This window comes from Muntiacus reevesi, chromosome 11 (assembly GCF_963930625.1).
Source record: "Muntiacus reevesi chromosome 11, mMunRee1.1, whole genome shotgun sequence".
NCBI classification, from domain to species: Eukaryota; Metazoa; Chordata; class Mammalia; order Artiodactyla; family Cervidae; genus Muntiacus; species Muntiacus reevesi.
In genome coordinates, this window is record NC_089259.1 from 29,353,310 (window position 1) to 29,379,698 (window position 26,389).

At 43.7% G+C, this 26,389-nt stretch overlaps 1 protein-coding gene across 2 annotated transcripts in view; it reads right to left on the reverse strand.

The window, feature by feature from the left end:
• The window catches only part of MTUS2 (microtubule associated scaffold protein 2), a 247,571-nt gene that overhangs the window by 207,536 nt on the left and 13,646 nt on the right, over positions 1-26,389 (reverse strand). The window contains exon 3 of one of the 2 annotated variants that reach the window (XM_065902031.1): positions 16,841-17,038. The exons of the other annotated variant lie outside the window; for it this stretch is intronic. Within the exon in view, the coding sequence (XP_065758103.1) occupies positions 16,841-17,038 (198 nt within the window). The remainder of the gene's footprint in view (positions 1-16,840; positions 17,039-26,389) is intronic. 2 annotated transcript variants of the gene reach the window in all.

The following is a 26,389-nucleotide window of genomic DNA, read 5'->3' on the forward strand; positions in this document are numbered from 1 at the left end:
TGGAGTATTTCATTTAGCATAATGTCCTCAAGGTTATCCACGTTACAGTCTATGCCAGAATTCCATTCCTTTTAAAGGCTGGTTAACATTCTATTATATGTATATACCACACTTGGTTTTTCTATTCATCCATCAATGGACATTTGGGTTGCTTCCACCTTTTGACTATTGTGAATAATTAACATTGCTATGAACGTGGCTATACACACATCTCTTCCAGGTCATGCTTTTATTTCTTCAGGATATACACCCAGAAGTGGATCACTGGATCATACGGTAATTCTATATTTAATTTCTTCAAGGAACCACCACACTGTTTTTCATAATGACCGCGCCATTTTACATTTCCAACACAATGTACAAGGATTCTAGTTTCTCCCCATCCTCACCACTCCTCACCACCATAAAGTAAACACTATTCTTTCTGATAGTAGCCATCCTAATAGGTACAAAGTGGCCACTGGATGCTGTATGTGCTCTAGTTTTTCATACTTCTCCTTCTGTAGGTACTGTACTATACTGGAATAATTTTACCTTAAACAGACTGTCTACTCATCCACTATTACCTCCTCAATGGCAGGAACCAATTCTTTAGATCAGTGGAATAGCACGGCTTCGAGGAATAAGTTCACAGTAGATTGAGGAAGATCCTGAATGCCAGGCTAAACTATTTACCCCTTCAACAAGGGAGACCACCTATTTGTTGTTTCTGTAAGAGGATGCTACCATCATCGCCATTAATTTTTTTGGTCATGCCACACGGCCTGGGGGATCCTAGTTCCCCGACCAGGGATCGAACTCGTACCCCCTGCAGTAGGAGTGCAGAGTCCTCACTACTGGACCAACAGAGAGGTCCCAGCCATCACCATCTGATGCTGGGGGTGACGGGAGCACCAGACAAGAAATCGACAGCATTCTCAAGGCAGAGCGGCAATCCTCTCCCAGTCCTCTCTGCTTCCTTCTTCATCCAGGCTACCATCCTCATCCAGACGTGCACTGCCCTCAGCCCAGGTGTAACTGCATAACCACGGGGCAGGACTCCTTGCTCCTCCAGCGCTCAGCCCAGGACAAAAGCAATAGGTACTTAATGAATATTTCTGGATTGAGGGCAAGAGGAGAAGGGGGCAACAGAGGATAAGATGGCTGGATGGCATCACTGACTCAATCCACATGAGTTTGAGCAAACTCAGGGAGACAGTGAAGGACAGGGAAGCCTGGTGTGCTGCAGTTCATCAGGTCGCAAAGACTCAGACATGACTTAGCAACTGAACAATAATACACAAAATAGATAACAAGGGCCTACTGTATGGCACAGGGAACTATACTCAGTATTTTGTAAAAACCTATAATGGAAGAGAATGTATAAAAAAAAATCTATGTGTAGATACAGAGATAGAGATATGTATAGCTGAATCACTTTGCCGTATACCAGAAACCAATACAATGTAAATCAACTATATTTCAATAAAAATTAAAAATATTTCTGGAGTCTGGTTGAATGTGAGAGTGATCAAAGGCATTTTGAGATCCACACTTGACAACCCATCTGTCCGACTTATACGGAGACCGTTTTCTTAGGGGTGAGCCAGACTTATTTCTTATCACTGTCTCATAAAACATCCATGTGGTTACCTCTTGAGAAGTGGTAAGGAACCATGGGAAATTTCATCATCACTGAAACAATACTCCCTTGAGAAACAGAGAAAGATGGGAAATTTCAAACGCTGTCACGTTCGATTAGGGAAGTCATTTGGCGTTTTGTTCCATGTCTTGTCTGTCCCACAACACGACATAACTTATAAGAAAGGCTTTTATCAGAGTCTTTTCTGGAGACAAGCAAGTTCTGCTTTTTCTCGCGAGATTAATTATTTTATACAGCCTCCTTTCATCTTTTAATTTTGTCAGAATGTTGTAGAGATTATTTCTGCCCCACTTTGATCTCACTGCCAGAGGTAACTGAATTCAATCATAGAGGGGACTGTAACACACAGCAGACCCCAGGAGCACTGGGCCATCCTTAGGTGGTGAGCTTCCCTCTCACCGCCTACTGAAATTTCAACTCTCTCTGGTCTCTGGTAAGCATGAGACAATTAATCATTTTCCCTTTTTCATTCATCTCATCTTTTAAAAATGGGATACATTTCCATCTTCTTTTTTCTACTCTTTTTTCTTTTCTTCTCACTTCACTCCCCAGGTTTACAAAACACAAGTGAATAAACATATTTAAAAGTTTCCAATAATTCTAATTATTATTATAACATTAAAGTAGAAGGAAATCTAGGCATTGATCTTTATATTTTTTGCATGGAGATATAATCGACATATGGGCTTCCCTGGCAGCTCAGACAGTAAAGAATCCACCTACAATGCAGGAGACCTGGGTTCAATCCCTGGGTAGGGAAGATCCCTTGGAGGAGGGCATGGCAACCCACTCCAGTATTCATGCCTGGAGAATCCCCAGGGACAGAAGGCCTGGCAGGCTACAGTCCATGGACTGTAAAGAGCTGGACACGCCTGAGTGACTAAGCACACACAACCATACAATAGACATTATGACATTTAAATGACATATAACACTGTACAGGTTTTAGGTATACAACACAACGAGCTGATTTATGCAAATACTGTGAAATGATCCTCACAATAAATTAAGATCCATCACTTCATATAGAGACTTTTTTAAGACTTTAATTTTTTTTATCAAAGTATAGTTCATTAAAATGTTAGTTTCTGATGTACAGCAAAGTGATTCAGTTACAATATATGTAACCAAGTATACATATAGTAACTGAATATATATATAGTAACTGAATACATATATAGACACATCATATATATATTCTTTTTCATATTCTTTTCCATTATAGATTATTATAAAATGTTGAATATACTTCCTTGTTGTTTATCTATTTTATATAGTAGTGGGTATATGTTAACCCCAAACTCCTACTAGAGATTTTTTTTCTTGCAGTGAGAACCTTTATGATCAACACCTTTAGCAACTTTCAAACACTCAATTATAATACTGTGAACAATACTATATACAGACAGCATAACTCGTATGCCCTTCAACTGTAACAGAGGAAAAACATAGGAGAAATGTTAGGGGTCTTTCCTTACAGCTTCTGAATGAAAGTCTAAGAAGGAGCAAACGTGTGTCCTCCGGGTCCCGGAACCCCTAAGAACCTTCTGCTCCAGAGACAGAGAATCCATAGAAGGCAATTCAGAAACCACGGTCCCATCCCTTACGTGGCACCGGATGCCACAGGGACCTGGGGTTTGTCCCAGGTGACGGCCCCGGACAGCATGTAGATCTGTCCTCTGAGTCCCCAGTGGCCCTCGCTGCCTCTCCTGGAGTCTGTGAGCAGGAGCTCGGGGTCCACCAAGGTCTGTGCTCAGCATACAGCCCTCACACCCCCACCCTCTCTAGTCTCTGGGGACCACTCACAAGAAACCTCAGCCAGTACAGACCCACAGCTAACAGGCTCCTGGGTCCCAGGGCACCTTGACTCGCTTCCTCTGGGTCCTCAGCAAAGAAATGTCACAGGAAACTGCTGGATTCCAGTGGCGGCCAACTTACACTGTAGGACCTCAACGCTGGAATCGCCTTGTCCTAAGACTCGAGCCGCACACGGAACAAGTATACCGTTTCTCCAGTAAACCCTCGAGGGACATCCAGTGCCTTTCAGCCTGGCATGCATCAAGAGATGAGGCGTCAGACTGATCCAGCCCCAGGCTCATCACTAACTCACCCTGGAGTGAGGGCAAGCCATCTCACCTCTCCTCACACCCTCTCCTTTTCTGCAGAACAGTCAGGATCACTTGGATAATATCTAAGACACCAGCTGGACACTGCAGGCTTCTGGAATGGTAAACCAAGGCTGCTGGAAGAAACAGACAACTAAGGACAAGAGAAGAAGAAAGCGAGTGCAGTGCATGGAGACACCCAAGCCACAGAAAGGTCTGGCTAGAGGAAACTGACCCTTTCTGGACAATGAGCCAGTCACCAGGCAATGAGCACACCCACTCCGCAGTTGCAATAACTACCAGAAAGAACTGGACTGCTTCGTGTGCACTGGCAGTCACTGCTGGACATAAACTAACAGCACCTGCTTGAAACAACACCTGCTCCTTGACCCCCGGCTTAATTAGCGAATCTGTTCAGTGAAACCATTGTGACAGGTCTAGGCAGCCTCATTTGCCTTCATTAGCAAATCTCACTGGTGGCCACAGAAGTCTACTGCGTGGGCACCGACTTTAGAGGCAAACCTCGGGGCTGACAGCGCCCAAGATGTGTTGGCATTTTTCATTTTCTAATCAAAGGGGTCTGCGTAGATGGGTGTTGGCAGCTGACAGCTGAGGCGGTCTGCCTGTCACCTCCCTGCCGTACACGGTTTCCAAGAAAGAGTGCTGGGAAAACACTCCAGCCTTAGATATCTGTGACAGCAGCTGTGGTGGAAGAGTCTGGGGTGACCATTTCTTGTCACGTTTATTTGTGACAAGAGCAAGAGATGTGGGTGGGGAGGTTTCATTGTGGCTCTGGGTCAAGTTGTAGTAAGGTCATATTTGTACACATACGTTCAAAATAGGCTTCCCAGGTGGCATTCGTATAAAGAACCCGCCTGCCAATGCAGAATATGTTAGAGACACAGGTTCAATCCCTGGGTCAGGAAGATCCCCTGGAAGAGGGCATGGCAACCCACTCCAGTATTCTTGCCTGGAGAATCCCATGGACAGAGGAGCCTGGGGAGCTACAGTTCATGGGGTCCCACAGAGTTGGACATGCCTGAAGGACTTAGCATGCACACACACCTAAAACTAACACAACTTTGTAAATCAACTATACTCCAATTAAAATTTTTTTTAAATAAAGAACAAAGCACTCAAATTAGAAAAAATGTCACGGGCATGGAGAAGAAATGCTCTAGTGTGGAAAAGGAAGTAAGGGAATTTTCTGGAACTTACTGGAAGAAGTAAACCATCACTTCATGGAATAGATGGGGGAAAATGGAAACAGTGGCAGATTTCATTTTCTCATCTCCAAAATCACCTTGGACAGTGACTGCAGCCATGAAATGAAAAGGCGCTTACTCCTTGGAAGAAAAGCTATGACAAACCTAAACAGCATACTAAAAAGCAGAGACATTACTTTGCTGACAAAGGTCCGTCTAGCCAAAGCTATGGTTTTTCCAGTAGCCATGTACAGATGTGAGAGTTGGACCATAGAGAAGGCTGAGTGCCGAAGAGCTGATGCTTTTGAACTGTACTGCTGGAGAAGACTCTTGAGAGTCCCCTGGACAGCAAGGAGAAGAAACCAATGAATCCTAAAGAAAATCAACTTTGAAAATTCATTCAGGGACTAATGCTGAAGCTGAAGCTCTAATACTTTGGCCACCTGATACGAAGAACTGACTCACTGGAAAAGACCCTGATGCTGGGAAAGATCTAGGGCAGGAGGAGAAGGGGACGACAGAGGACAAGATGGTTGGATGGCATCACTGACTCAATGGGCATGAGCTTGAGCAAACTCCAGGAGATGCTGAAAGACAGGGAAGTCTGGCATGCTGCAGTCCATGGGGATGCAAAGAGTTGGATGGGACTTAGCAACTAAACAACCACCCACCTTAGCAACGCTGTACCTTCCAGAGGCTCCACTCCCTAGATGACCATGCCTTCTCTGCTGTGCCCTCCCTGCCCTCCCCCCAGCTGGACACGCCCTCCAGAATCTGTCCCCAAGCCTCTTCCATCCCAGCCTACTTATAGCTCTCAGTGCTGACAGTCATGGCTCCAAACACTGCCTATTTTCCATGGCTGCTCCTTCATTTCATTCCAGCATTTCTGTTAATACTGCTGGATGTATTTATAGGAATGCTTTCCTAGGAACTCAAGAGACCCAGAGGCCCACACACCCACTCCTCCTCCTGAACCCCTAGTTCTCGGAGTGGTCCCTCTCCCTTGCTGTCACCCCCACCCTCTCAGGTGCTCCTGTCCTCTCGGTTCTCTTTCTCATTTGGTCTTTTCTTTCTGTGCCCACTGCTGATGCCTACTTCATGCTCCCACCAGCCCTCCCCTCTCAGTTGCTGCCTGTTGGGGAGCCCAAGAACCCTCTGATATCACCATTAGTTGATTTTCTTTCTCATTGAAAGCAAAAGAAGTATTGATCTGTGACCCCATCTGCTGCCTTAAGGAAGACACTGCAAGGATCTCTATGAACCTTTACAGATGACAGTCTGTGTCTGTTACAGGATACAAGGATGCACACACTGTCGGCAGAGGCCCCGGGAGAAGTCAGTATGAGTCTGGAAGTCATCACTTCCTGATTTCTGCTCTGATGCCAGACCAATAATCCCAGATGCCCCGCATAAGGCAAAGGGCAGGACCAAGAAGGTGACTTCCAAAAATCTCAGCTCTGTAGTTTACAGCAAAAAATCAGGGCAGTAAAACCTTTCAGCTGTTATCTGTCTGTTACTGTCCTGAAATGCCCATCTCGTATAACAAGACAAAACTAACAAAATAAGGAAAGGCCAGGAAGGGACAGATCCCTAATTTTGACAGAACTAAGATCTCTCACCCTCTACTCTCTTCTCCAAACTAACTTATATTATCGTATTCATGCTTCTCAACTAATACAGCTCTGATTATCCACCACTTAAGAGCCATAAATGATTCCATACCTTTTACAGAATTCAGCTGCAAGATGCCAGCTCTTGAGAGTTCGAAGTGGTCAATTCAATTAATTCAATCCCTTCCAAGGTTTGTAATAAAAATCTGAGTTCGGTGAGGTTAACTGACTTTCCCAACAATTATCCTATTACCATAAATGCTAATCTTATTACATATTATGCATGCAAGTGTAGCATATTTCTTAGTTCATAGTTCAAGGTACCCTTTCTTCATTAAGTATCTTGAATGTGCTAGAACAGGTAAGAATACAGCACCTATAAACCTTTTGAAAGGCAATGTGATTTCTAAGTTTTGCTCACATATCTGATTCAAAACGAATAAACTAGGTATTACTCGAGCAATAAAGAAAATATTTTCACTTATAAGCAATCCCGAGTAACACCCAGAAGCACCTTGTTCTAATGTGTGTGTATGAAGCAAGAAAACTGAGAGAAAAAAGAAAGAACTGGATGTGTGGGAATCACTGGGAAAACTAACAGCAGGATCCAGTGAAAATGGTTCTATTTTTCCCTTACAAAGAAGACTTTAAATTACATAATTACAGATTCCAGGGAAATAGGTATTTAAATCTATCAGAGGCATGTGTCTCACTTCCTCATTTCCAGAGAAAATCAGGAGCTCACTTTGGTTTTTGTCCTCACTGTTCTCTCCCTCCCACCCACATCGGGTTGAGATATCCGACAAAGTAAAATCCTAGTACAATGGAAATTAGACTCCAGCAAAATGAGAAACTGTGTGAAGCCCTTCAAACACCGCAAAATCAAATGTTCCCGTTTTTTTTCCCGCAGACATTACAGGCACAGGAACAAAAATCAGATCCAACACTCAGTTTCTATTTTGAGCAGAGGTTTTAAAAGCCATCAGCGTAGATTAATGTGCTATGTATTAGTCACCTCGCATATAAATACATTTCGTTTAAAGGGAACTCAACACAGGGGCCCAGCTCAGTGCTCTTCGACAAGCTACAGGGGCAGGACTGCGGGAGGGGTGGGAGGGAGGATCAAGAGGGAGGGATATATGTATACATATTCCCAGTTAACGTTGTTGTATGACAGAAACTAATCCAACGTTGTAAAGCAATTATCCTCCAATTAAAAATAAATTTTAAAAAATAAATAAAAAAATAAAGTGAGCCAAACTGAATGTATTCTCTTAAACAATTAACATGCTAAGGGTTTTAGGAGAGTGAAATGAGAGAGATTTTGAACCATGGTGTTAGAGAAGACTCTTGAGAGAGTCCCTTGGACTGCAAGGAGTTCCAACCAGTCAATCCTAAAGGAAATCAGTTCTGAATATTCACTGGAAGAACTGATGTTGAAGCTGAAGCTTCAATACTTTGCCAACTGATGTAAAGAACTGACTCCTTAAAAAACACCCTGATGCTGGGAAAGACTGAAGGCAGGAGGAGAAGGGAACAACAGAGGATGAGATGGTTGGATGACATCACGGACTCGATGGACATGAGTTTGAGTAAACTCATGGTGATGTTGGTGATGGACAGGCAGGCCTGGTGTACTGCAGCCCATGGGGCTGCAAAGAGTCAGACACAATTAAGCGACTGAACTAAGAGGTTTTAGATAAAGAGATCAAAACCCGACTCTCCGTGCCTTTGTCTTATGGGTTTCCTGGTGGCTCAGACAGCAAAGAATCTGTCTGCAATGTGGAAGACCTGGGTTCGATCCCTAGGTTGGGAAGATCCCTTGGAGGAGGGCATGGCAACCCACTCCAATCTTCTTGCCTGGAGAATCCTCGAGAACACAGGAGCCTGGCTGGCTGCAATCCATGGGGTCGCAAAGAGTCGGATACAACTGAGCGACTGAGCACACACTGGAGAATTAAACAAACAACCACAAGCTTATAGCCCAAAAGCAAGTGACTCCCATGAAAACCAACTGGTTAACTTCTAGAACTGCCACCTTACTGTTCTATAAATGGTATACATTTACTTCAACACTCAGAAAGGCATTCACCATACATGACAGAGCTGATGACAACTGTCAATGGACTGAATGTCATCTCCCTCACTTAGATGTTATCAATACCAGTATCCCTACTCTAAGCCAAACATGCTTAATCCATCACGGCATTTTTCCATCTGAGCTAAATCCTTCTCAACACAGAACTTTCTGCACATGGCAAATGGATGGAAACAGTCATAGAAATATGATGATGATGATGATGATGATGATGCAAGGCCCTGTTTGCATATATTAATTTCATTTAATATTCCATCAATCCTATGGTGGCTTCTGACTTTATTTATTAGTAGTAACATCATTTTAGCTTCCCCAATGACTCAGTGGATAAAGAATCTGCCTGTAATGCAGGAGATACAGGAAACGTGGGTTCAATCCCTGGGTTGGGAGGTACCTCTGCAGGAGGAAATGGCAACCCACTCCAGTATTCTTGCCTGGGAAATCCCACGACAGAGGAGCCTGGTACACTCCAGTCCATGGGGTCACAAGAGTCAGACATGACTCAGTGACTAAACCAATATTATTTTACGATGAGGAATAGAGGCACAGAGAGAGTAAGTGGCTTGACTAGAGTCACAGAACCAGCAAGTAGCAGAAGCAGAATGCAAACCCAAGTGATGCCTCCAGAGACCATGTTCTTCACCACTGCTATACTGGCTCTTAGGAAAGCTGAAACAGAGAAGATGAGACTTTAAACTTCTTCAATGGAAGGTCAAATTAAAATGAAAATTTTTCAAACATACAAAAAAAAAAAAAAAAAGTGAAGTAAATAGTGGCCTGAACCCTCAGAGCTCTGAAGCTGATAATCCAGCTTCAAGGATTATCAGACATTTGCCTGTTTTTTCTCATCTATACTGCCCCCACCCCAGGATTTTTTTTTCTTTGCTGGATTATTTCACAGCAAATTCAGAAAACTTTCAATACCTAAAAGCAGTGTGGAATAATTCAATCTGAAGATATAATGCCTTAGGGGCTGAGATGGCTGGGGGCACACTTGAGGGCAGGGCTCTTTTCTCACCCTCCAGTCGGGAGGATTCGGGGCTCCCTCCTTCAGGTACCTCCCCCCACCACCCCGACCAATCACAGCCACACCAACAGCTCCCCGAAGGAGGCACTTGCAACCTCTCACCTCCCCACTGGCCTCCAGCTTCACAGGGGGTCCAGGTCACTGCAGCCCCAGGACTGAGCTCCATGCTCCCCCATAATAGATACTCAAAGATTGCGGATTTGGGGAAGAGAAAACTGACAACCTGATCTTCACAAAACAACACAAGGACCCAAAACAGGCAGTTCAGTAAGACATTATTTTCACTATAAATAAAAATATTAACTCCCTCCCACCAGTTTCAGTTATTTTACTTTCAACCATAAACGGTCAGCTTCCTTCAAAACACATTTACGCTCTAATCTCATCTCTGGGTAGTCGTGAATCACTGCCCGAGTGTTTTGAAAAGGAATGTACAAGGACATGAATAAGGCTCAATCTCAAAGAGGCAATAGCTTCTCTGAAATTTAAACTCACAGGTCCCTTTCAGCGGCTTTTCCCATGAATAAAGAATGACTCCCTCTTTGCCAATGAAACATGAGCGAGGTTGATGGCTGCCTCAGCAGGAATTATTAATAATGCTTCTCATCAACTCAGATCTTATTAGAAGGCATGTCAGATATAGAAAATCAAACATGCCATGTATGTAAATGTACTTTGCAGCATTCATAATCATAAACACTGGATTTAACATTGCAAAATGCTTTTACACCAACCCATACCTTCATTGATTAACCTTCCAAAAAGGCTACTGATTTTTCACTTCAGATCATTATTGCAAAAACCCAATTTTTACTCAATAATTAAAAGAACACTTACTTATTTCAAGTATTAAAATACGAACTAAAACTTTAGAGTTTAATGAGACTAACCAATCTCTCTAAATGTTGATAACTAATTTTGGAAACTTTGAAATTCTCTAAACCCTGCCAGTCCAGTGGTTAAGACTCTCAGCTCCCAATGTAGGGAGCACAGGTTCAGTCCCTGGTTGGGGAACTAAGATCTCACATGCTGTACATGGTACAGTCAAAAGAAAACCCTCAACAGCTGGGTTTCAGCTTAATTCATTTAATATAGCTAATTATATGCACAGAGATATATAAGGTTTTGGACATTTGTGAGACTAGTATGTCAGTTCACATAATGATATAGCTCTGAATATAGAAGTTGCTCAGTCATGTCCAACTCTTTGCAACCTCATAGACTGTAGCCTACCAGGTTCCTCCATCCATGGAATTTTCCAGGCAAGAATACTTCAGTGGGTTGCCATTTCCTTTTCCAGGAGATCTTCCCAACCCAGGGATTGAACCTGGGTCTCCGCCATTGTAGGCAGACGCTTTACCATCTGAGCCACCAGGGAAGCTCTGAATATAATTATACTACAAATGATCGATTAACCTTTTGAGTTGTTATCTATGAGCAGATCACAGTCAGGCTTCCCTGGTGGCTCAGTTGTAAAGAACTTGCTTGCCAATGCAGGAGATGCAAGTTCGACGCCTGGGTCCAGGCAGATGCCCTGGGGAAGGAAATGATAACCCCTGCACTTCAGGAGGTTTTCTGGATGTACCAACGGTTCCTCCCAGAGTATCTCCTAGATCGAGCCCATCTCCACCTCCCCAAATACTGTCCAGTTTAGAACCCCTCCAAGAAATTTCCAGATCACCTTACTCAGAAATGAACCCTCCGTGGGATGAACTGTGAGAGTACCACTGCCATATAAACACTTCCACGTGCAAAACAGGTAGCTAGGGGGAAGCTGCTGCATAGCAGAGGCAGCCCAGCCCAGCGCTCTGTGATGACCTAGAGGGGCGGAGGGGGCGGCTGGGAGGAGGTTCACGAGGGCGGGGACACATGTACAGCTGATCCATGTTGTGGTACAACTTTTGAACTGTGGTGTTGGAAAAGACTCTTGAGAGTCCCTTGGACTGTAAGGAGATCCAACCTGTCCATCTTAAAGGAAATCAGTCCTGAATATTCACTGGAAGTTGAAGCTGACACTCCAATACTTTGGCCACCTGATGCGAAGAGTTGACTCATTTGAAAAGACCCTGATGCTGGGAAAGACTGAAGGCAGGAGGAGAAGGGGACAACAGAGGACAAGATGGCTGGATGGCATCACGGACTCAATGGACATGAGTTTGAGTAAACTCCGGGAGTTGGTGATGGACAGGGAGGCCTGGTGTGCTGCAGTCCATGGGGTTGCAAAGAGACACGACTGAGCAACTGAACTGAACTGAACAGCAGAAACTAATACAATATTGTAAAGTGATTATCATCCAATTTTTTAAAAGCATGTTATATAAGAAAACCTAATGGCTGAGACAAATGTTTTCAATGGATTAAACGGGGGAGAAAAAGATTTCAAAGAGTACATATGACTCCAAAGTTGTGAAAGAAAAAAATGTGTATATGCATATGAGAATAAACTTGAAAGATACACATCAAAAAAGAAAAAAAGAAATGAACCCTCCACCCCAACTCAGTTTTAAGCCTGAGAGCACAAACATCAACTGGTCATGATTATTTATCCCCATTTCAGTTTCTCTGTTCATGTCCAGTTCTATCCCTACTTTCCCAAACATTCTACTACTTCCCGGAGCCAGAAACAGAAACGAGAAAACCCTTCAGATTTCTGCTTTCTCTTTTCAAATTATTTGTTTCAAAAGGATTTCCGGCCTCAGCTCACTGCAGATAGAAAACATGAGCTATCACAGAAGAGAACAAGAGGAGGAGAAATTGAAAAAGACAGCTGCAAATGTCACCTTCTTCATGTTACTTTCTGATATTTTCTATTCCTTGAGCACCAATAGGTTAGGTGCTATTCAGAATCCACAATGAGAGATGAACCTCCACATAAATTATCCTATCCTTGGGTGATATAATCTATCTTCACTAATGATTAATTCATGAAACTGTAAGTTTTCCCATTCCCCCACCCCTACACAAACACATCCAAAGGTTTTAACTTTTTTTAAACTGGTATTTTTTAAATTTTTAATTGGAAGATAAGTGCTTTATAATGTCGTGTTGGTGTCTGTTGTACAACAACATGAATTAGCTATAAATGTACATTTACCTCCTCCCTCTTGAGCCTCCCTCCCACCCACCCCCACCCCACCCCTCTAGGTCATCACAGAGGGCCGAGCTGAGCTCCCTACGCTATAAACAGCTTCCTACTAGCTATCTATTTAACACATGGTAGCTCTCAGAACGGAGAAGGAAATGGCAACCCACTCCAGAGTTCTTGCCTGAAGAATCCCATGGAGGGAGGAGCCTGGTAGGCTACAGTCCACCGGGTCGCAAAGAGTCGGACACGACTGAGCTACTTCACTTCACTTCAGCTCTCAGAAGGGCCCCAGTCCAATGCCATAGTCCTATTCCTACAAGCAGAAGTCAGGAAACCACAGTTGTACAGACCCCACTTTCACTGGACACAGGCGTGACCCCAACCTCTTAATACACAGCTATTTAAGAGAAGTGCTATTCTCTTTTAAAAATCACCTCCTTATCCACTGGGAAAGTCAAGCCTACAATCCTAACTGCTGATAAATTTGAAAACCCTGTTTACTCTGGGCTATACTTTGTTACTAACATTAAATTCCATAGCCATTGTTTTTCCCTGAAGCTTCTACTGCCTAAAGCATACTGAAGAGTCTTTTTCTTTTCTTTGATAACTATTAAAAAAAAAATGATGAGCTACATACTGGGTCAGACCTGCTGAAATACTATGATTTTAAGGTGAAACTTAAGTTTTAAGTTAGAAGATTATGTTCTTCCTTGTCACTTTCAGTCTTAAAAAAAAAAAAAAAAACCTGGGTCACGACCTAGTGGAATTTGAAGTTTTGGCCAACCTCATAATCTTCCCATGATGAACCTGTAGAGGAGTGGTGGGGGGCGGGGTGGGTCTCCTGTAGCACACTGATAAAGGCTGTGTGTTAATCCAGAGACCAAGTTACTAGCAGGGGGTTTCAGGGAGCCAGCCTGAACCTACAAGGAGCACTGCCTCACCATCTAGCGGCCCCCACACACCCGGCCATCACCGGGAACACACATCCGGGGAGGGGCGGGGCAGGAAGCGGCGGGCTGGGTCTAAGGGCCCTCTCATGCCAACTGGACTCTTAAGATTTGCTTCCCTAATAGACAGAAAAGACTCCACATCATCGGTGTGTCTTTACCATGTATGGCAGCTTTAAGAACTAAATGGAGGAAGAAGAACATGGTCCCAGGATGGGACCAGGTCATTCTCAGTTTGCTCAGCTATAAAATGCAGGGGTGGACAGGATGGTAAAATACCCTCAGGCTCTAAGGACCAACAGATGATTTCTTTACCTGTGTTGACTCCACCTGCCAGAACTTTGTAGAGAAGGTCAGAAGACACATACATCAGAGCACCTGCCTTGGGAAGCCTCTGCCCTGGCGGGCTGAATGAATGGTGCTGAGTCTGAGCCTCAGGTAGAGGGCAGACTCCATGTGAGACCGCAGTCAGGGCTCCCAGGCCACCCCTTTACAGTCATCATCGCCTGCTCATCAGGACACAGAGAAACCACACAGAAGAGCTGCAGATACGCCAAGGTAGCCCAGGAGACACTAGGAGATTCATAATAAAACAATTAAGTGTCCCCCATACAGAATTCACAGTCACATGGACAGTGTCAAGACTACTTATAGCATGTGAGTGTCTAAAATCATGAATGGCACATTTGCAAATAGTTTCCCATTATAATCATGTTCCAGATTTTGAGGGATCTCCTGCCTGTTGTGTAGGCCCTTGCTGCTGCTGCTGCTAAGTCACTTTAGTCGTGTACGACTCCGTACGACCCCAGAGACGGCAGCCCACCAGGCTCCTCTGTCCCTGGGATTCTCCAGGTAAGAATACTAGAGTGGGTTGCTATTTCCTTCTCCAATGTATGCATGCATGCTAAGTCGCTTCAGTCGTGTCCGACTCCGTGCGACGCTATGGACAGCAGCCCACCAGGTTCCTCCATCCACAGGATTCTCGAGCCAAGAATAATGGAGTGGCTTGCCATTTTCTTCTCCAGTGTAATCCCTTATTACAGCCTATTCCTAAAATGAACCCTAGGTGAATATAATGCCTAAAGAAAGGTACACAAGAAACAAAAAGAAACCAACTCTAATATCATATTAGCTGTTTTCATGAGCTAAACTGGCAACATTTGCTCCTAGGAGTCAATCTAAGGATTTTCAGCTCTTCCAAGAGTTTTGTATTTTATTTAATCCTTGTCATCAAAGCATCAGGAACAAAAGTTTTCCTGACACTAAATCTAGTAACAAGCAGAAGCATAATATTAATAGCTAACAGTATTAGGACATGAATAAGTGTGAAGTTTTTCTGTGATTTACTGAAAGACAAATTTATATACAGTTAGGCAGTAAATAATTTAAAAATCAGTTCTAACATACTGCTTTTTTAGAAATAGAAAACGGTCCTGAAGAGAGTAAATACTGCTTTTACGATGAAGTTTGTAAGCTAAGAGTTATTTTCTCTGGCACATAACAGCTCTTGTCTCCTTGGGTGTTCAGGGAGTCTCAGACCTGCATCCTTTGATGCACAGGTGAGAAGAAATGCCCTAAGCACACCTGGAATTATTCCGTTCACACCTGTCACCTCTCCTTTTGAAAAAGCGCCTGCCGTGGGGACAGGGCTCAATTCACCTTGAGGTTAATTTTTTTTTTTTTTTAAGAAGTCAAAATCTTAAAAAAAAAAAAAAAGTCAAAATCTTAACTCCTTCCTTGGAAAGACACATGCCATATGAGATTTTTTTTTTTATCATTCATGCTCCATCTAAGAGAGAAATATGTCCCTGGGAATCTCTATTAAAAATGATGACAGATCATTGCTCCTCTATTTCAAAACCTTCAGACTGTTAATACGCACACACTCACACCTAGAAATTAGAGTCACACATTTACAAACAGTTCTCTAGTATATCTGTGTTAAGATTTTGAGACATGTACCATACTGTGATGTAACCCCCGATCCCAGTGGGATTCCTAAATGATTCCCAGGTGGAAGCAGGTCACCTTCAGTGAGCCAAGTGAGCAAAGAACCTCTCAGAAATGCTTACAAACACATTAAGAGGAAGGAAAATATAACCCATTACTTTTAGGAATAACCAGGCAGGCCAAAATTTAGAACAAGTGTACAAATGCTCCACCCAAGAAAGAACAGGGAATAAAACAAGCTTAGAGAAAGGAAACTGAACAAATAATACAAAATCAATCTCATTCTTAATCTCTCTTCCTCCTCTCTCTCTCTCCCCCTCACTATCTCTTATTCCAACTTGATTCAACTCATATGATCCTTCAAACAGCTCTCCACAGGAAAGCTGCTAAGGAGTATGCAAATCATTACTACTTGACATCTGAGGTGGCAGAGCTGCAGATCCAGTTGAAGAGGCTACGAAGTTGCTTAAGCCTTGATGGCTTAGGTGAACAGGGCAGCCTCCGAGTCTTCTTTAGGGACAGGGGTTGCTGCTGCGACCTGCTTGTAGGCTATGACTTCATACTTTCAAATTCAGCTTACAGCACCAGTGTCAGGAAGCAAGTCTGGACTGACACCATCTCAGCTCACGGGGACCTTCCTTGGCACGGATTTGGAAGAAGCTCGGCTGGGCTTCCCTGTTTCTAGCATCCTTGAGTTGACTTTTAGAGACTGAGGGCTCCACCAACAGGAAGGCATAACAGATAATCACAGGTGATTAAAATGATTCTTTCCACCAATATTTCACATCTAATATGCTTCACAATAGCACAACATGGTAATAACATTTTTGGATTTTTCTGTGGCTTCTTACCTAGAATGCATGAGTCAAAGGGCTCCTGTAATCAGCCCCGGTATAAGTCACTTTCTAGATTTAAGAGTAATTTAGAAGTCCTTTTCAGGCACATTCACTCTCCATATAACTTAGAAACTGGTAGTGCCAAACGGGCTTTTTTTCCTCTACAGTAGATAATTTTTAAAGTCCCAACCATGGTAGAGTTAGGTAGTCAACCCAAATTGTTACTTTATGCACACAGAAATTGCAATCCCATGCACATGTGCTGATTCCATTTCTGCTGGGCAGGCCTGTCTGGGAACAGCAGCATTGCCCGCCCACCCATCCGCCCCACTTACGGTTGGCCAGCCGGCCGGGCTCAGGCTGGGCGCTGTCCGCTGACTGGGTGCTGGACACCGAGGACACGCTGGAGCTCCGGACGAAACCGAAGGCTGCCAGCTTGGCTGCGGGGAGACGCGAGTAGCCAGGAGGACGAAGTCCAGATTTGGGTAGGTTGGATTTTGCAGCATTTGAACTGGAAGCTTTCTTTAAATCCGCTAAAATGAACCCAAACCAGAAAAAAAAAAAACCCTCAGTTGACAGCAAGATAGAGAATGCACAGATTGTGAATACTAACCCAGCTCCAGCATAAACAAACCATAATTTACTCTTTTTAAAAAATTTATTTAGTTATCTATTTTTGGCTATGCTGGGTTTTCCATCTCTGGGGTCAGAAGATCCCCTGGAGAAGGACATGGCAACCTACTCCAGTATTCTTGCCTGGAGAATCCCATAGGCAGAGAAGCCTGGCAGGCTATAGTCCGTGGGGTCACAAAAGAGTTGGACACAACTTAGTGACTGAGAATGCATGCAAACTTCAAAATTAGTTCCCAGTTATATGCAAAGCCGGCTAATGTTGAAATAATAAAACATTATTATAAATCCATGATTTAAGCACCTCTGTGTTTGAGCCAAGCTCCGCATCTAGCCACTGCAAGGATCATCCCAATCCTAGGAGAAGTCTTTCAACACCAGGTAGGACCAGAGCATTATCAACACACAAATGCTCTTTAAGGACACTTAAGGAGAAAAGGGCCAAGCAGCCTGTTGTTCTGTATAATATTCCTAGTCAAGCCACTTAACTTTCACTGCAGTCATATTCACTGTGTTCAGACTCTTCATTGGTGTTCTTACACTATAATTAACTCTTCATTATCTATTGAAAGCACAATCAGGTTGCCTATTAATTTAAGAAATGGACCGTCCATTTAAAAAAAAAAAGAAAATTCAAGGTGTAAAAATTTCAGTGAACAGTCTACATAAAGAAAGCATCTTGAACATGAGTTTAAGCAAACGCCAGGAAAGGGAGAAGGACAAGAAAACCTGGTGTGCTGCAGTCTGTGGGGTCACGTGGCTGGACAACAAGGTGTGGAGATACAGAGAGAACCAAAAGACTCCAGGCTGGCCTATAGAGCCCCTTCCTCTGGTAGCAGCAACCCCGAGGGGGAGGCTGGGGTCACGCCTGTGCCCAGAGAAAGTGGGGTCTGTACAACTGTGGTTTCCTGACTTCTCCTTTTAGAAATAGGACTATGCGATTGGACTGGGGCCCTTCTGAGAGTAACCTTGGGTCACGTATCTCTGCCAGGACCCATGTGCATGTCTCGGAAAGGAGTTGGGACTGCTGCTTGGCTCAGGGAAAGGCTACCTTGTCATATAGCGGCCCACAGGGTAGTCATTCAAGAAAAAGCAGCCATTAGGGTGAAAAAGAAGAGAAAAGGCCAAGAGGTCTGCACTTCTAAGAGCAGACGGCTCAGCAGTACCTGCGCCACCTGTGCGTCTGTCACACAGAAATCTGATCCCCAGGTGCTGGTGGTGGTTTAGTTGCTCAGTTGTGTTGACTCTTTGTGACCCCATGGACTGTAGCCCACCAGGCTCCTCTGTCCATGGGATTCTCCAGGCAAGAATACTGGAGTGGGTTGCTGTGCCCTCCTCCAGGGCATCTTCCTGATCCAGAGATTGAACCCAAGTCTCCTGAATCTCCTTCACTGCAGGTGGAATCTTTAGAGCTAAACCACCAGGGAAGCCCAATCCTCAAGGTTATTGAAAAGAATACCCATGGCATCTCTGTGGACACCAAAGAGCTTAACTCAAACCCACCCAGGGTCCTGACATCCCATAAAGCAACCACTGCCACAGGGAGGTCCCACCCCAGAGGATGTTGGTTTGAAGCTTTCTGGAAGAAACACATCGATACAAGCAGAGCACAAGAACCTCCAGGAAAAACAACAAAGGGAAAAAAGACGGAGGATAGAGGGGAGAAGGAAAGAGAGAGAGAGCGCGCGTTGGCATAAATCACAAGTGACAAAAAGTGGAAACAACACAAAGGAGCGTTAACTGAGGAAGGCCAACACACTCAGCACTTTTTAGCCATAAAATGGACTGAGGCACTGATACAGGCTACAATATGGACGAATCGTGAAAATATCAAGTCAGGAGTCCCTAATCTCCAGAATCTAATGCTTAATGACCTGAAGTGGAGCTCACATAATAATAACAGAATAATAGAAATAAAGTTGCACAATAAATGTAACACACCTGAATTATCCCGAAACCATCCCCCCACCGCTCCCCAGTTCATAGAAAAATTGTTTTCCATGAATTCGGTCCCTGCTGCCAAAAAGGTTGGGGACCGCTGCCTTAAAACAAATGGAAGAAGCCAGACACAAAAGGCTGCATGTTGCATGATTCAATTATATGCAATGTCCAGAGTAGGCAAATCTATAGAGACAGGAAGTAGGTTAATGGTTGCCAGGGGCTGGAGTTTGGGGGAAAGGGGAGGGTATGATAACAGGCACAGGGTTTCTATAAAAATGTTCTGAAATTGATGGTGGCTGTGGTTGCCCAATTCTGTGAATAGACTAAAAACCACTGAACTGCATCCTTTAAAAGGGTGACTCCTATCTAGCCTATGAATTATATATCAATGGAGCTGTTATATTAAAACAGAAGTTTTTTAAAGAATAAATAATTCTTGTGTTCAGTAACAGGCTTACACTGAGCTACAGCAATGAATGTCACAAATTCTATTAGCATCTTCACTTTCAAAGGGCTGTGACAGACAGAGGACTTGGTCTGTCATTGTGAGTCCTCCACAAAAACCCCTTCTAATAGGCAGATGGAAGAGACGCTCTGCATGGCAGATCAAAGTCTCTTCCAAATGAATATGACCATAATGGGGAAATTAAATAACTCCAAAAATTAATTTAAACACTTACAGAAAACCTCTAGAATCAAATATTCAAATCCCATGCAAAGGAGCTTATGTGTGCTTACGTCTTTTATTTTCACCAAGGCTCTACATTCTGTCAAGATTTTGCCCCCCCGCCACAAAAGATACAAACTCCTATTTGAACAACAAAAGAGATTTTTCTGCTATTAAGTGCTAAAAAGATGTGTCACTCTTTCAAAGTAATCCTGGTTTTCCTTTGAAAGATGAATCCTTTGAAGAACGCAAATCTTCACATTTAGAGGGAAAATGAAAAGTTGTATTTGTTCTTACCTTTTCCCCTTTTGTATTGATTCTCCTTCAAATATGACTTTGGAATGCTAGCAATATCTCAATCAACTAGAACGAGATTATGGTGCTTTATGGCTCAAAACTATATTGATAACAGTCCATCCATTGTTGCCCCATGTTTCTGACATCTCAGGTAGTAAAAAAAAAAAAAAAAACTTTAAGAATGCAAATGGATATCCATCCAATTCAATATGCATTCACAGACAGCATCATGGTCAAGGCACTTTAGAGGCATTGTGGGAAATTCAGAAACAAAGCAGTGGTCCCCAAGAGGGGCTTACAACCTACTGGAAGGAGAGACATCTGTTGATAAATAACCGCGGTGTAGAATAAGGGGACAAACAGGCCCAAAACAGAGGCCAGACCAAGCGCAATGGGAAGAAAAGAACTGAAGAAAGGCAAAATCATCAAGTAGAATGACCCAGGGTTTTCATTCAAGGCCCATTTTCTCCTTATTTTATATCTAAAGTGGGTTTTTTCTGGTACATTTATACACATAGAACAACACATTATATGAATCAAACTATCCTCTTTAAAAAAATTTTATTATAGTTCTTCCCAGTTGCTTTTAAAAACAGTTTTTTTGTTTCACAGATACTTTGTAGAGAGGTGGTTCGCTTTGTTCAAGTAGCTGGGGAAGAAATCCTCTCTCATTTTACTCTCGAATAAGAATAAACAGCAGCTGCTTTTTCCTCCACGTTGGGAAATAATAAGCAAAAATTTTTAATGTGAAAGCTGCAACCATCCCACAGAAGAGGAGAAAGACACAATTATAGAAAGAAAGGAAGTGGCAGGTTTCAGGATTGTACTAAAGGTCAGGGTTTGATGGTAACATCAAGTGTATAAGCTCAGGATAGACTCAAACTCTCTGAATCCGTTTCCTCATATAAAACATGAGGACAGGACTTCCCTGATGGTGCAGTGGGTAAGAATCCACTTGCTAATGCAACACAGGGATTGCTCCCTGGTCCAGGAAGATCCCATGTGCCACAAAGCAGCTAAGTCTGTGAGCCACAACTACGGAGCCAGCGCTCTAGAGCCCATGAGCGGCAACCACTGAAGCCATGAGGCTAGAGCCCCTGCTCTGCAACAAGAGAAGCCACTGCAATGAGAAGCCCGCACAGGCAACTAGAGAGCACCCCTGCTCACCGCAACTAGGGGAAAGTCTGCCGCGCAGCAACGAAGACCCAGAGCAACCAAAGTAAATACACAAATTATAACGGAAAAAAGAAAAATGAGGATAAAACCATCTACCCATTATAATGACAGAAACTGCATCTAGAAATGCATATCCTGGGGCTTCCCTGGGGCTCCAGTGGTTAAGACAGCCACTCCCAGGAAGCCCTTTGAGGAAGCTGCTGGTGAGGGTTTCAAGTGAGGGAAGTGATGGAAAGTGAATCTCTGTTAAGGGTGGCTGAAAGTTTAGCAACAATGTTACCTGCTGTGGCATGGAATGTAGAAATTGCATCTAAAGGAGGACTCTGGCCAAGGAGATTTCCAGGCAGAGAGATGAAGATGCTAGAAGCTTCTTACCATTCTGGTAGAAAAGAAGAGTGGAGAGACAAGCTAAAGATGTGAACATAAAGTAATGGTTAAACGTTAAGAAGTTACAACACATTGAAAATTCAAAGCGTCTCTAAATGATAAACAAGATCAAAATTAAGAAAGGGCTTCTGGGTAAAGATCAGATCTAGGTCACTTTCAGAAATACACGTCCAATGATGAAGCAAAGAGATGACAATAAAACCCTTTGATGAGACTTCAGGAAAATCTAAAGCAATGCCTGAAATTATTTTTAAGTTTCATGTTCATCTCATGACAGGTGTGTCTGTCCGCAATCCAGGTCACTGGCATTATTTAATACCCAGGCTAGAAAGGGAACTAGTGAAAGTTGTTTTAGTTGGTTTGGTTTGGTTCACGTTTTTAAAGCTGCAAAGGGATGGATCCAAAGGTAAAAACAGAATACTGCTAACTGAGCAATAAGTAATCTGCAAAACCAAATAAACCTATGTATGCAGTATGTCTTTAACGGAGGTCCAAATTTTGAGTTTTACTTTCTTATAGTACTCTAAAACATTGAGACCAAGCATTTTTGCATTATTAAGTCTAACTAGGATCTGAGTATCTGCATCTGCATTTCTGTTTATATCTTGCTGCCTCACCTTAAGTGGCTGGATTTCATCCAGAGATTCACAAACATCCAGTGATGAATTTTCCACCGTAGAAGAATTAAATCACCACTAGGGAGCATTGACCTCTCTATACATAATTGGTCAGTGTATAAATTCCTAAAAGGCTTTGGGTAAGATATGGAAATTGGAAAGCGGAGGGTCGGGTGCAGGCTTGAGAGAATGCTGCAAATAGAAGGACATTTGAGGAAGGGACAAGTAATATAAATACTACAAATGCCATACTTTTGATGGACAGATCTGAGTACGTTTAGAAGTTGTTTAAAAAGAGATGTCAAATACAGGTGACCTTGTACGAGGACACCCTACAGAAATGGCAGAGTTAGTCAATTATTTGCAAATGACTCTAAACCTACCGACGCTTCTAAACTGCTGTGGGTATATGTGTGGATGGAGAAAGCCTTAGATTCTATTTATACCCGTGATTCTCGGGGAAACCATCAGCATCTCAAAGCTCACTGAAAGGAACAATATTTTTATGAAAAAATGCCCTTGAATCATCTGTTTTCTGATAACTGGCTGCCGCACTGCAAAACAGAGGAAAAAAATCAAAGCCCCTGCACTCTTGGCTAAGGAAAAGACTCAGGAGATTATGATGACATAGCATCTCTACGGAATGCATTCAACAGCACAGTTCTCAGAATTCTTCTACAAGCCTGAGGAAGCAGCCATCTCACACTACTGAGTAGCACACTCCGAGGTGCTGGTGACTAGATTACGGGGAGAAGGAGACTTGCCAGCTCGCGGCGGTGGACAGAACGCAGGCAGTTTGTCCCTTTGTTACCAAAGATGCCTTAAAGTCCGAGTCACTCAATTTGAAGAAGTACAGTTCATAATAAGAGCTAACATTTACTGACTTCTTTCTCTTAAGCAATTTACACATTTAAACCTAGGACAAGAGAGAGAAAAGAGCTACTTACTGAGGCGGCTATTTCAACAATTTCTGGAACAGAAACAGAGGTCCCTGGCTGGCGGGCAGAGGAGACGAGCAGGCTGCAGCAGCCAGAAGAGCCGTCCGTGCTGCAGTAGAGGGAGTGCGCGCTGACCTCCAGCCGGACAGCCAGGGCCACAGAGCCTCGGATCCCGGGAAGGAGGGGGGGAGAGGCTGAGACAGGGAAGGAGACAACCCTATTCCCCTGGCCTTCATCTGCCCATGCAGCACCCAGCACCAGGAATTTACCTTCCACCTGCCCACCCAAGCCAAGCCCCAGGGTGCGGGGAAACAGACTCCTATAGAGTGCGAACAAATGGACTTCAAGTTCATCTAAGTCAACAGCAAGCGTGACTGATCACAAAGACTTTGAGAAGAGCTTCCAGCATAACCCAAGCAACCAAAAAATTGAGAGAAACAGAATCTGCCCCTGAGACTACAGAGAGAATTCAGGAAACAGGAAATATCTTGAAAGAGGCACCCTTAGAGAAATTTGGGAAGATGTTGCAACAATAAAAGAAACAGAAATCTGCTATGAAAAGACACAGACATCAGGAAGACATGCCAAGACAAGGCTTTCAAGAGAAGCATTAGAAAATAAAGCCCAGTGAGACTGTCTAAAATGAGGAAAAGCATGAAGAAAGAGAGAACATGTAAGAAAAACTACAGAGGCTTCCCTGGCAGTCCAGGGGTTGAGACTTGGCCTTCCAACGCAGGAGGTATGGGTTTGATCTCTGGTTGGGAAGTGGCTCAGACGGCAAAGCGTCTGCCTACAATACAGGAGACCTGGGTTCGATCCCTGGGTTGGGAAGATCCTCTGGAGAAGGAAATGGCAACCCACTCCAGTACTCTTGCCTGGAAAATCCCATGGACAGAGGAACGTGGTAGGCTACAGTCCATGGGATCTCAAAGAGTCAGACACAACTGAGTGACTTCACTCACTGAGAAGTGGAAACAGTGACAGTCTGTCTTTTTCTGGGTTCCAAAATCACTGCAGATGGTGACTTTAGCCATGAAATTAAAAGATGCTCACTCATTGGAAGAAAAGTTATGACCAACCTAGACAGCATATTAAAAAGCAGAGACATTACTTTGCCAACAAAGTTCCATCTAATCAAGGCTATGGTTTTTCCAGTGGTCACATATGGATGTAAGAGTTGGACTAGATTCTAAAGCTTTTGGAGAGAAATAAAAGCAGGTCTCCTACCCTCACCCCCCAAAAATATTATCAGATAGGCACCATGTTTCTTTTGAGCAATGCTAGGAAGTCTGCATGTTTTGAAAGAAACTCATTTTCAACCCGGAAAATGCTATTTGATCTAGTGAGGGCAGACTGAAGATAGTTTCAGAAAGGCAAAATCTCAGTGAGTTTGCTTTCCTTGAACTCTCTCTGGAAATTACCAAGGATGTACTCCAGCAAAACAAACAAGGAAACAACACATCCATCCCAGGAGAAAGAGGCAGGGAAGTTCCACAAGAACAACATCAAATCCTTCACTCCTTCATGCCACACTACACCCGAGAAACTTTCCTGCCCCTCAATTTGGGGTTAGATCCCCTCCTCTGTTCTCCTGGGCCCAGAAGACTTTGCGGTCACAGCACTAAATCACGCTGCATCATAACTGCCTGTGGATCTCGTCTGTCTTATTCACGGTTGTATCCTAAGGGCCTAATACAACTTGACACACAGTAGGTGCTCAATATTTATTATGTATACGAAAAGTGTCTGTCCAAATAAGTAGAATAGTTGTTAACCCTGTGACCCAACCCAAGCTGTCTCTGGGTCCTGGCTGAGGAAATCTGCATTTGTAGTCATTCCTACAGGCCATTATTAGGCACGCTCAGTCACAACAAAAGTAAACCAAAATTGGGATGGCCAAACACACAATACAAACACAGCCACTACCAATGTTCATTTTAGCAGTATGTAGTAACGGTGATACTGAGAGATAAACTATTAATAATACAAATGCCAGAACACGTTGAATGCTCTTCGGGAGCCTCCGAGATATGTCCCAAGGTCATCCAGTGTCATTAAGACCCCAAAGGAACCACAGTTATGCCAGATGTTCCTTGACCACATGTGCAAGTGTCCGTGCTGAGTTGTATCTGACTCTTCGTGACCTCAGGGACTGTAGCCCACCAGGTTCCTCTGTCCATCCAGTCAGGAATACTGGAGTGGGCTGCCATTTCCTTCTTCATCTCTGTGACCATCTCAGGAATTTCACTGTTGGTTTGTCATTACAGGGATGTTTTCCCATCGGATTTAAATTTTTCTTGGTAGATGCTATACAGTTCTCATGAAATTAAGTAAAACCATGATTAAAATAATGATATGGCACATAAATGATGCCAATAAATTATTTTCATTCTATTTTTCATTTGGGCGGGGGGGAGGCCTCCCAGGTGACTCGGTGGTAAAGAATTTGCCTGCCAAGGCAGGAGACATGGGTTTGACCCTGGGTCGGGAAGATCCCCTGGGTCACAGTCTGAACAACAATACAAAACACAAGCCCCCTTCCCTGGCAGCGAGCACTGTGCTCTCTTCTCCACCGGGGTGTTTTTAGAAACAGGAGTCTATTCTTATTGCTTCTACTCCCTCACTTTTCATTCACTTCTCAATTCACTAATATGTGACTTCCGCCCCCATGTTCTACTAAAATTGCTCATTCAAAACTAGGTCACCAACTGCTTCCTAATTCCCCATCCCAACCGCCGCTTTGCATTTTCACTTGTCCTGTCTCCTGTGAGACGGATTTGACCATTTTTCTGCCTTGGAGGCTCCCTCTTCATTAGACTCAAACAATGCATTTCCCCCCATGTCCCCCACCAGCCAATCACCTGCAGTGGGTGTCCTGCCTCTTGCAGGCTTCTCCCTTCAGCTTCCCCTTAGATGCGGGCACACGGTCCCCTTCGTGACCTCTTCCTTATTCTGTTCTCCCTCTCTTGCCCATTTGCTCACATGGGGGGGGCAGGGGGAACAACAACGCCCATGTTGACCTTTGGCATAGACCTCTCTCCAGGTCCCATTTCTGCCCTTTGGAGATTTCTACCCAAATGTCCCCAAGGAACCTTGAGCCCTGTCTGTGTCCAATGCCTAAGTGTCCACCCCCACCCTATAAAGCATTTTCCGGTACTTCTGGTTGAGTAATTGGTCCCTGTAAGGGATCTGCATCACCAAACTCACGACCTCTCTCTCTGACAGGTATAC